At 55.4% G+C, this 11,761-nt stretch overlaps 1 protein-coding gene across 2 annotated transcripts in view; it reads right to left on the bottom strand.

Annotated features, from left to right (window-relative positions):
• Window positions 1-370: 370 nt before the first annotated feature.
• Window positions 371-11,761, bottom strand: part of RNF213 (ring finger protein 213) — a 105,312-nt gene continuing 93,921 nt past the window's right edge. For both annotated transcript variants that reach the window (XM_042967478.1, XM_042967479.1), the window contains 11 exons: window positions 11,387-11,478; window positions 10,526-10,783; window positions 9,078-9,210; window positions 8,686-8,769; window positions 8,177-8,357; window positions 7,786-7,987; window positions 6,698-6,775; window positions 5,964-6,158; window positions 5,295-5,384; window positions 5,028-5,206; window positions 371-2,300 (listed from right to left, as the gene is read on the bottom strand). In XM_042967478.1, the coding sequence (XP_042823412.1) occupies window positions 2,147-2,300; window positions 5,028-5,206; window positions 5,295-5,384; window positions 5,964-6,158; window positions 6,698-6,775; window positions 7,786-7,987; window positions 8,177-8,357; window positions 8,686-8,769; window positions 9,078-9,210; window positions 10,526-10,783; window positions 11,387-11,478 (1,646 nt within the window). In that variant the 3' untranslated portion in view covers window positions 371-2,146. The remainder of the gene's footprint in view (window positions 2,301-5,027; window positions 5,207-5,294; window positions 5,385-5,963; window positions 6,159-6,697; window positions 6,776-7,785; window positions 7,988-8,176; window positions 8,358-8,685; window positions 8,770-9,077; window positions 9,211-10,525; window positions 10,784-11,386; window positions 11,479-11,761) is intronic.

Here is an 11,761-nt window from a genome sequence, read left to right as displayed (position 1 = left end):
GCGCCGCTGTCTTCCGGCGAAGGCATTTCGGGCGGGGAATGGGGGGCTCGCCCTCTGAGGCCAAGGCGGAAGCTTCTGGCTTGGAGTCTGGAGACCGGGCAGGGATGGCCAGCTGTGGGTCCCCCGCTCGGCTATCATTGTGTCCCGAGGAAAGGTTTACCTCTCACTTTCTACACTGGGGTGTACGTCTTCTGCCCAGAACCTTCCACTACCTGGATGCATCTACATTTACACACACACACACACACACACACACACACACACACACACACACCCCAAAACCATTCCCCATGGCTGAGTTGATGTCTACTTGCCATAAACTGAAGCTCTACCTCAGAGAGAAGGATTCTTTAGCAGCAAAACTCAAGTTTATTAAAACAGGTATGACAAGTATAATAAAATTGACATTTGCTTGTGCTAGGCCAGTGTATTTCTGTATAAACAAGATAATCTAGATAAGACCATTAAGGCTTTGAAGGTATAGCACACGAAACAAAATATTAGTTAAAAAACCCTTCGTTAAAAGTGGGGGGAAAAATTCCCAGCCCCAAAAAAGGATTCACAGCAAGATATTGACCCCTAACTCCCACTGCTAAGGTGTGGCACAGTGAGGGACCAGAGCAGCACCTGGCGGGCCACACCAGCTCCATCCCAGCTTGGAAGACTCAAAGGGATTCCCAGTGCAAGTCGACGAGCTGGACAGGCGCCCTCCCTGCTGCACCTCAACCCGTTAGGGGGGCTGGGGGGGTACCTTTGCATAGTCTAGAACGATACAACAATCACGGGTTACTAAGTTCAAGGGGGTGTTGTATCAGATTAATTACTGAGGGGGCCCGGGCCACCGTGCTCCCCTTCATCAGACGCTCTGAGGAGCACGGAGGACGGTTCCCTCTGCAGCTCCCTCCACTGTGGCCGCAGCGTGTTCGGTGGTCCCGGCACCGTCGTTTCCGCAATCTCAAGCTGCCCACGTCAACTCACTCAGAATGTATATTGAAGACACTCGCCTCTGACTTGTAAACAGTGGTCATCTCAGTGCCGACGGGTGCCCAGCCACCTGGGAGCAGGCGTCAGTCCAGAGGCCACCAGTACCCAAGGAGACTGTGCAAAAGAGACACTTCCCTCACAGTAAGAAACGTGGCATATCAGATCGAGTTGACTATTCTCTTTTTTTTCCTTTTGCAGAAACTTAGCTGGTTCTATATTCTCTCTGAGTCTGTTTTTTATGCCTTGGCGGAGATTCGGAGGAAGGACCAGATAGATTCAGAGGGAGGACGCGTTTATTTAGCACGATCCCGGACAGTTTAAAAGTTCCCACAAAGATGCTGCAACCATGCCTTTGATCCAAGTTTGTATTGACCAAGTTTCATTTGGAATTTAAAAGCTCTAGAAATAGAAGCAAATGTGGCCATCACTCCAGTCTCTTCATTGTGTAAAAGAGGAAGGAACGCCCGAAAAGTGCCCCCGACTTGGCCCCGCGCTCTCCACAGTGAAAGCTTTTTGGCTCTGACCCTTGAAGCTCAGCAGTGACTCTCCGTGGGGGCCGGGTGAGGTCTCAGAGGTTTGGCCTCAAGGCACTGAATGCCCTGACTTGTGTTTGGGAGGACACAAAAAAGGGTCTGGCACTTTTGCAGACCTTTCTGGAAACCTACAAATATTTGCACAATACTCAGAGTCGGAGGGAACAGAAGAAAGGATCAAGCTGGATTCTCCTCTGTGAGTGCAGAATAATTTAGAAAATAGCAAAGTCAATAACCCCATCTCCCCTCCTCCTCATCCTGCACTGAGAAGGGCCGGGGTGGGCGTGTGCTGTACTCCACCTGGCGAGCCGAAGGCACAGATGGCTCCTGTTCCAGGAAGCTGAGAAGCACCTGCTTGGCACCCCGGGCAACCGAAAGGTGATCTGTCCCAGCTTCCCGGGGTCTCCAGTTCTCACCTCCCACCGGGAAGTATCCATAATCCCATGGGAACGATGTGGAATGTGCACGTGTTCCTGGAACAGCGTGGCTCTCGCAGCTGTCTGCGGCACGGCACCCGGGATCTTGAGTTCCGAGCCACGCCAGCAGCCGCCCTCGTACGCCCTGGCCCAGGCGGCGGCTGGTGACAGACGAGGGAAGAGCCCGCTGTCCCCCGTCAGGAGCAGAGCACTCTACCTCACCTGCCGACCTCGCTTCAGTTCAGCGGCCATTCTCCACACGGGGACACAGCTGCACAGCAGTATCTCCTCTGGGAACTGAAATTCCAGTTCAGGAGGAATTTCACCCTCTTTAGTTTCCATGTAACTTACTAGAGTGTCTCTCAGGCTGAAAAACCAAGGGACAAGAGATAGAAGGTCAAGCACTCTCCCATTTGACGCAAAGATGCCGTCAGTGGTCGTTGCTATTTCCAAGTCAATAGAACCAAAGTGCTTGTTGAGACCAGAAATGCTGGGGGGGGGGGGGGGGGGCGGTCATCCTGAAGTCGAGCTACAGAACGGGGACTAGAAGCCAGGGTTCAGGGGCTTCAGGACATGCCTGCCGCCTCCCACACTAAAGTATACGAACACCACAGAACAAAGCTGACCTTGATAATTAATGGCCAGGTCACGTCCCCTTAAAGCACTCTGGTAATGGGATCTGCTCCATAAACACAAAGCCTTGCCATTCAAAAAAAGATTATATTCCATCTCATGTTTTATATTAACAAAGGCGGTAAATTCTCCAGGAAAGGGATCTTTTGTTCTCTGTACTAAAATTCCCAGGTAGGAAAGACTTGTTGAATGTGTTCAAGGAATATAAACGTATGCAAGCATGTGCCAGACGGCGTAATGGAAGAAACCAGCACCGATGACGTGTGCTGGCGAGGAAAAGTGGGAATGGAGTATCTATTTAGGAAAACAGGACTGGCAAATCCCTACCTCACATCATACGTAAAACATAAACTGGTTAACAAAGCAGATGTACAACCTAAAGCTATAAAAGCACAAGAAGAGAATGTGGCAGAGGGCTTTGTAACCTTGGGACAAGGAAGACCCTTCTGGTATGTTTTTCTAGTCTTTATAGAAAAAAATCTGTCAGATTTGGCTTTCTGAAATTGAAGACTGAGGTAGAGGTTCTGTAACAAAGATTAATCTTAAATATATATTTCTAAATTTAACGTTTATTTTTGAGAGAGAGGAGGTGAGAGAGAGTGCGCGTGCACAAATGGGGGAGGGGCAGAGAGAGGGGGAGACAGAATCCAAAGCAGGCTCCAGGCTCCAAGCTGTCAGCACAGAACCCAGCGTGGGGCTCGAACCCACAAACCGTGAGATCATGACCTGAGCCGAAGCCGGACGCTCAACTGACTGAGCCACCCAGGTGCCCCTAATCTTAAATCTTTTAAGATTATGAAAAAGATAAATAGCCCAAAAGAAACCTAAAAGATACGAAGAGATAATCTAGAGAAAGACACAAAAATGGCAGATGAGTAGGAAATTTGCAGCTTCACTATTAAATAGGAAAATACGAGTGAAAACAAGACACCTATTTTTGGCCATTAGGTTGGCAAAAATGTAAAAGATGGGTAATATCCGAACGTTGGGTATTCTCATACACTATACATCGGTGTGACTTTTTATATCAAATTTAAAATGCACATCTCTCTCCCTCTCCTCCCTCTTTGGTGTGGAATTGTAGAAGTTCTTTATATATTTTGGGTACTAATCCTTTATAAGGTATGTCACTTGCAAACATCCTCTCCCATTTGGTAGGGTTGCTTTTTGGTTTCGTTGATGATTTCCTTCACTGTGCAAAAGCTTCTTATTTTGGTGTGGTCCAAATAATTTATTTTTGGTTTTGTTCCCTTTGCCTGAGCAGACGTTGCTAGAAAAATATTTCTACAGCTGACGTTGAAAAACTACTGCCAGTGTTTTCCCCTAGGAATTTTATGGTTTTTGGAGAAAAAGGAACCATCACGCATTGTTGGTGGGAATGAAAAATAGTGCAGTCATTGTGGAAAACAGCACGGAGTTTCCTCAAAAAAATTAAAAATGGAACTACCCTACATCCAGCAATTATTTATTACTATTTAGTACTATTATTTATCCAAAGGATACAAAAATAGAGATTCAAAGGGGTACATGAACCCCAATGTTTATAGCAGCATTATCAACAACAACCAAGCTATGGAAAGAGCCCAAATGTCCATCAACTGCTGAATGGATAAAGAAGATGTGGTATATACACCCACACGTATACACACACTGGAATATTAGCCATAAAAAAGACTGAGATCTAGCCATTTGCAATGACGTGGATGGAGCTAGATAGTATAATTATAAGTGAAATAAGTCAGAGAAAGAAAATACCATGATTTCACTCAAATGTAGAATTTAAGAAACAAATGAGCAAAGTGAAGAAAAGAAAGGCAAACCAAGAAACAGACTCTTAACTATAGAGAACTAACTGACCATTACCAGGGGGCAGGTGGGTGGGGAATGGGTGAAATAGGTGAAGGAGATTGGGTCCACTTCCCATGATGAGCACTGAGTAATGCATAAAATTGTTCAATGACTATACTGCAAACCAGAAACAAATGTAACACCGTATATTATATTTCAACAAAAAAAAAAATTTAAAAATAAAATGCACATCTCTGACATAAGTACACTTGTCACAACCAGAATATATGACTTCAGTAATTATTTTTAAAAGCCCAGCAGGGGTGCCTGTGTGGCTCAGTCGGTTAAGCATCTGACTTTGGCTCAGGTTGTGATCTTGTGGTTGGTAGGTTGGTTCTCTGCTGTAAGTGCAGAGCCCGCTTTGGATCCTCCTTCCCTTTCTATCTCCTCTCTCTCCTCTCTCAGAAATAATTAAACATTAAAAGAAAAAAAGAAAAACCCAGCAGAGATCAAAGCCAAAGGGCCAATCTGCTGGGGGCCTGGAAAGGTTAAAACAGCAGGGCACGGGCTTCAGAGGTCAGACGGGAGCTCCTTCCACGTCTGCAGAAGGTCACGGGAAAGACCACAGGGCACCCCGTGTGTGTGCAGGTCCCACCCGCGAGCGAACCCGTACCTCCACTCTGGGTTGAAGTTGCCCTCGGCCTGGGGGCTCTTCAGTTTCAGGATCATCATTTCATGAAGCTCCAGGAGGAAGGAGTCGAGGTCAGTCTGGTTCAGGAAAGTGCGAAGGCACTTGGCATTGTCTGGGCTGAGACCAACTTTGTACCTGGCACTGATTTCCCTGAAGGGCTCCTAGAATAGAGAAGAAGGGAGGCAGCGAGAGGCTGGCTGGGAGGACAGAGAGCGGCCCCCCAGCCCAGCGGGGTGGGGCTGCACCCACCTTGTGCAGACGGAGCAGCTGTTCCGACCGGTGGGCCGACAGGAGCTGCCACAGTGCGATCGTGTGCTTCAGCTGGCATCTGTGTAAGGCCTGAAAGCGACAGGCTCCTGAGCGGGAGGCGGGGCCGGGAGGGCCAGGCTCCCCAAGCAGGAGGCGGGGCTGGGCGGGGGCTAGGCTCCAGGGCAGGAGGCGGGGCTGGGCGGGGCCAGGCTCCAGAGCAGGAGGCGGGGCTGGGCGGGGCCAGGCTCCAGGGCAGGAGGCGGGGCCGGGCGGGGCCAGGCTCCAGGGCAGGAGGCGGGGTCGGGCGGGGCCAGGCTCCAGGGCAGGAGGCGGGGCTGGGCGGGGACAGGCTCCCCAAGCTGGAGGCGGGGCCGGGAGGGAACAGGCGGGCATGGCGGCACTTCTGCCCCGGGCTCCTCTCTTCCCATAACTGTACACCAGCCGCTGGCCTCACGTCCAAAGCGCCACCCCTCCCCCGCCATATCTCAGAGCCCCTTCGCATGGCGAGAGGGTGGCTGTCGCGCTGGGCCTCGCCTTGACATGCCACTCTCACCTCCTGCCCTTTCCGGAGGTCGCCCAGGTGGGGACTCCCTTCGAGGCGCAAATCCCGGCAGGCAGTGGGGAGGGCAGCGTGGATTAGGCTGCAGCGGAGCCCCAAGCAAGACCCACCTTCAGAACCAGTGCTGTCTGCTCGCCCATGCGCAGCACGTCCTGGACGTACACGTTCAAAGACATGTTGGGGTTGCCGCCAGCCGTGCTCAGGAACCCCAAAGTGATTTCTATGAGCGACAGGGCCTCACAGGCATCGCTGTAGGACTGCAGCTGTCCGCAGATGGCGCTGATGGCCGCATTGTGGAGGGGTTTCTAGGAAATCAAAGGCGGGACAGGGGTCCGTGGCTGGGGGTTTCTTGTGCCTCATACCCGGCAAGCCGGCTTACCTACTTCACTGCCAAGGCCTTAAGGTGAGAGACCTACCAATAATGACAGTTAATGCTCCGTGATTTCTAAGTGGCAGCAGCGCCCCAGACACTTTACAGAAATTGACGTGAACTCACAGTCCTCCAAGCAACCTTGTGAGGATATTCGCACCGCCGCGCGCGTGCTCACACACACACACCCACACACAAGTCCAAAGAGCGGGAATAGATAAGTTCTCTGGACCTTTTGCATCAGCACGCGTGGTCTGACATCATGACTAAGAAACTACCACCAGGTTTCAACAAGAGAACTCTTGCTGATTTGCTGCCCTGCTGGCCTTCTGGAAAGAACAGTGGGCTCAGGGAATGCAGGGAGGCCGCTGAAACCTGGCGGTGCTCCCAGCAAGGCTGAGCGGTCCTCCCCAAGAGGAAGCCACCACCACCAGGTAAAAGCACCGTGCGAGCGGGGTGGTGTGCTGTGATCACCTGTGGCATTTTGCTCTTGATGTCCGCAAAGAGATGCTCATAGTTCCAGTCACGTCTGTGCACCAGAGTGGGGAGTCCCTGAATTGACAAAGAAAACAGCCTTTGGAGATGGAATCCACTGCGGAGGTTTCTGTCCGACAACTCTATTCCTAAGCGGTGACTCAACGGCGGGACCGTGCTCCTCAGCATGTCGCCGGGCAAAGTGTGCCGCTCTTGGCTGCCGTGTGAGGTCTGTGTTTGACCCACAGTCTACAGAAACAGTGACACGGCAAGGGACCCGGCCTCGCCTCGATGGCCAAGCAGGTGCCGACACGCAGAATGCTACAGGCTTGCCGGCCACTGGGGGGAGCAGGTACATGGGACCTCCCGTTCCTGTACTCCCCCAACCACTACGGGGCACAGACAACGGGACAGCAGAGTGGGTTAAGACAGCCCTGGGTGCAACGGGTCAGGGCTTCACCGCTGGCAGTGAGGGAGCACACACACGGAACCAGTGTCCCCGACTGGACCCGGCAGGGACAAGAACAGCCCAGGTGAAAGAAGAGAGATGTTGAGGTGCACAGTGTGTTGAGGGAGGGAGGGCGGCTCGGTGTGTGAATCAACCGGCTGGAGAAGGGCTGCGACAAGCAGTGTGGGTGTTACCCCACGCGCACCGGGACACAAGTCGGCCTCAGGGCCGTCACCAGGGAGCGACGTGGGCCAGATGTGGTTCGGGAATGTGGCCTAAGACTCAGAGGGCAGGCAGCAGTGGGCCTGTGGCAGTTACACAGGTGCCGTGGTGTCGGGTGACAGGCTGTGTGTGGAGCGTGAAGGAGCGGGTGGCCGCCAGGGGCTGTCAGGGGCGGAGGCGATGCCGTTAACGACACAGAGAAATCCAGCAAGTCCACGGGAACCTGAAGAGGCCCAGAGGTACGGAGGGGACCCAGGTTCTGGCCTCTGGGGGCACCGCACGGCTGGACGGTCATCCCTGTGCCCGTCTCGCTCAGAAACAGCTGGGATGCAAGGCCAAGGCCAACTTTCACAAAACAGACGTGCCGGCCCGGCAAGTCCCCGGGGGGGGGGGGGGGGGGGGGGGGGGGCAGCCGCACCTTGAGCGTGAGCCTGGGTTTGCCCTGGAGGAAGCGGCTGGTGACCTGGCGCTGGATCTTCTCCAGGTCGAACTCCTGCAGGGTCTCCTGGCCCTGCTCCACCCTGTACTGGCAGTTGGACAGGATCAGGGGCACGAGGTCCCGCTCGACTTCGTAACTGATGACGTGCAGGTCCGTGACCTCGGAGGCATCGACCGTGTAGCTGAGGGACACACAGACGTGGCGCTCGGGGACCCACCCGGAGCGGGCTCCCAGCTCCCGCCCTCCGTCCCGGCGGGCGAGCGCGCTGCCCGGGCCCGTGCACCCAGCCGAGGCAGGGGAGTGTGCCCGCCCCCGCGGCCCCCGCGACCCCCATCTCAGACCCGGCTCCCGCGGCCGGCCGTGCGCTCACCCGTTGTTTTCTCCGGAGAACTCTCCCACCGCGTAGACCATTTCGTTGTGCAGCCTGATCAAATAGCTGACTAAGGCAGTGGAGCAGAGGCCCCGGCCCCGGCGACGCGGCAGAATGACCTCGAAGTCGGTGTCCTCGTCCAGGTCGGCATCGCAGTATTCTTCGGGCAGCTTGATTTCACCTTGGGAGGACGGGGAGCCCTCAGCAGAGAGGCCTCCGCTCACCTCCGCGCCGCCGCTCCCACACCTCCAGGCCGGCGCCCAAGCCCGCGGGCGCTTCCCAAGTGGGGACAAGCTGGAGCCGGGGACGCTCTGCGCGCTCTGTCCCCACCGCCCTCACGCGCCCACCGGTTTCAAACGATCTCAGCTCCTTCCTGAGTCCACATCCACAGATCCGAGATGACCCACGGGTTACTTTTTTCGTGGTATGTTAGTTCCCTTGCCCCCGACACCTGTGCCCAGAGACTCACGGACCAGGGTCAGGTGGTAGACAGGGAGCGTGGCACCTACCACTGGTCTGCAGTGACATCCTCAGCTTGTTCCACGTCGACAGAAAGATACGGATTCTCTTGCGGAGTAACTGCTTCAGCCCATCTGTCCGACAAAACACCTTCTAAGGGCCCCGTGAAAACCCCTACCCGGTCGGGTCCGACCAACATCGTTGCGCGCTCTTTGGGACGGGCCCGGCTTTGCGTCTCCGGCCTCAGCAGCGTGTGGGAGTGCGGACGCCGAGTTTCAGCCGCAGCCAAGCCTCTTTTGGGCTTCTGGGGTTCACGGCACCCGTTACTTCGCACTGAAGGCTGAGGGGACAGAGGCCCCGAGCCCCAGGCTGGCTGCAGCGGTCTCTGTGAACCCCCAAACACAGCTGGCGCTGACCTCCTCCTCCTGGAGCGGAGACGTACCTTCGTGGTGACTGCTGATAAAAGCTCGGATGGACTGGTAGTCAGCTTCCGAAACGTTCTGGAACTGCTTCACCAGATCCCTCTGCAGGGCCAAGATCTCAGGCAGCGATTTCACCAGCCTCAGCTCTGCCTCCTGCCGAGGGAAGACCGCCAGGCCGCACGTGAGTTCACCTGTCCCACGTTCCTGGGGACACGGGCTCCGGGGCTGGCTCAGGACCCGGGTTTGCATCGGAGCCGGTCGAGGCGCCATTTTACGTGACGCCCCCCCCGGGCTCCTCGGGAACAGGAAAAGGCCGTTTCCGTCTTTCACAAGTGCCTACCGCCTGCCAGCAGGACACCCTGCACGCTAGGGACGGAGACGCCAGCGGGACACGGTCCCTGCCTTCACGGGGCTGACACGTCACACGTGTCTGCCGAACACTCGGCAAAGAAACCGGCCTCCTGGGCCCCGGCGACGGGCTGGCTGTGCAGGAATCTGCCAAGAGCAGAGGCTGGGCGTCGCTCCCGTGTGTCGTCTGAGCCCCAGGAGACCCTCCCTGCTTGGGCTCCTGCCCTCCCACTGACCGACCGACAGTTGTCGCACTTGTTCCGACAGCCAACGCTGGTACACGGCGGGGAGGGGGAGACAGACGCTACCACAGAAGGCGAAGTTTCAGGGGGCACGAGGCTCAAATGGGGCCTGTTTCCGGTCTCGGCCCGACGCGACACTTCACTGCTCCCTTCCCCCACCCCCAACACCTTTCTTCCTTCTGAGGCCGAGTCTGGGACACGGCAGACTCTTTTTGTCTGTTGGTTTCATTCTGGTTACGTGTTCCCAACGAAAAAAGCTTTTTCTTTCCACAGACCCTCACTGATGGCCAAGCGCTCCCGGCACCGGGGCCAGGACGGTGGACGGGCACCCCCGGGATGACCTGAGTTCTGCTCCTTCTTGCTGAGTGACCCGGGGAGATGACATCCTGGCCCTCACGTTCTTTACGGATTCCTGATTCCTGCCAACTCTGACCGGTGTATTTCCTCTGTGACTTTATGCTTCAAACTGCCTCACGGCCTGACCTGCATGAAGAACCTACCCTCCCCTGGAGTCCCTGCCACAGGTGGTCCAGCAAGAAAGCAGAGCCCTGGGGCACCCGGGGGGCTCAGTCAGTTAGGCGCCCGACTTCGGCCCAGGTCCTGATCTCCCGGTTCATGGGTTTGAGCCCCGCGTCCGGCTCTGTGCTGACAGCTCAGAGCCTGGAGCCTGCTTCGGATTCTGTGTCTCCCTCTCCCCCTCTCTCTGTCCCTCTCCCGCTCCCGCTCTGTGTCTCTTCTCTCAAAAATAAAATAAACATTAAAAAAAAAAAAAGGCAGAGCACCGAGGTAGTCGGTTACATGCCCCGTGTGACTGAGTAAGAGCCAGGCCTTCGAGTCCGCAGGGACACGGGCAGGTGGTCACTCAGGGGCAGCCTTACCTTCTGCAGGAACTTCCGGAGGATGGGCACTGTGTCTTGGCCAGAATTCTGCTCCACGACGTGCTGCAGATACTCAACCGTGACCCTCCTCCTGCAGGCCCACATCTTAGAGCAGTGGACCACACTCTTCTGGGGCAGGTGAGGCAGGAAGGCCCCGGGGTCACCGTACACGATTCTGGCCACGGGGTTGGAGCTGATCCGCTCATCCTGGCTGATCTGAGTGGTGACCGTCAGCAGGGCTTTCTCCAGATGCTGATGCTGGGTGCGAGAGCAGCACAGGGTTCTGGAGGTGAGGCCGCTCACACAGACCGCGACACGGGGGCCCCACCAGCGGGCAAGGCAGGGCGTCCGCCCTCCCTGGTTTAGCAAGCGACCAAGTTCTCTTTCACGACGATTTTCAGGTTCCTTGCCTGTGGGCTCATGTCTCCCCAGATGAGAGACCCAGAGACCTGTATCCCCATCCTTTGACTTGGGGGCTTTTATCTCCCTCTGGGTGTATCTACTCCCAATACTGTTCTTATCTGAGAGGAGCAGTGACTCCATGACTACCTGTGCATTTTTGCTGGGCATCTACACACGAGTCTGTCTCCCTACCTGCTGTTCTCACTATTAAAAGTAGCGGACAGAAAGCCACCTACACCTCCCGGACTCACAGTAATTCCTCAACCGGCCAGCCCGGCCTCCGGGACGGAGGGCACGGGGACAGCAAGATGGTAGAGTGGCCGGTGGTCCACACCTGTGCCTGGGGTTCCGCCAGCGGCCCCACAGCCCTTGCGCGAGGGACGACGCACGGCCCAAGTGCCCAGGACGCTCCCAGGACACCCACCCGTGGGCTCCCAGCCGGCCGCCAAGGCCGCGTACCTCCAGCTCAGGGAGAATGAGTGTCTGCATGGCCTTCTCCCAGCTGTTTCGGAACTCTCTGCACGACAGCCTCGCATCGAAATTGAAAATTCCTACAAGGAAACACACGTCACCCAAGGAAAAGAAACCACAGCGGCTACGTAAACACTGACTAAAGGCGAGACCAAAGTCACGCTCCCTTCCAGCAGGGGGACGAGGGGGATGCGGGGCACTTCTTGCTAAATTAACCTGAGTGTTTCAAAACGGTCCCTGCTGCTCCCAGCAAGCCCAGGATCGTGGTGAAGATAGAAACAGAAAGAAAATAAAGTGACTCTCAACGCCGCCACTCAGAAATAGCCATTCTGCTGCGTCACCTTGAAGACCTTCCCTTTCCAC

Source organism: Panthera tigris, chromosome E1, assembly GCF_018350195.1.
Source record: "Panthera tigris isolate Pti1 chromosome E1, P.tigris_Pti1_mat1.1, whole genome shotgun sequence".
NCBI lineage: Eukaryota > Metazoa > Chordata > Mammalia > Carnivora > Felidae > Panthera > Panthera tigris.
The sequence above is the reverse complement of the archived record's forward strand: the minus strand, read 5'-3'. Positions and strand labels throughout refer to the sequence as shown.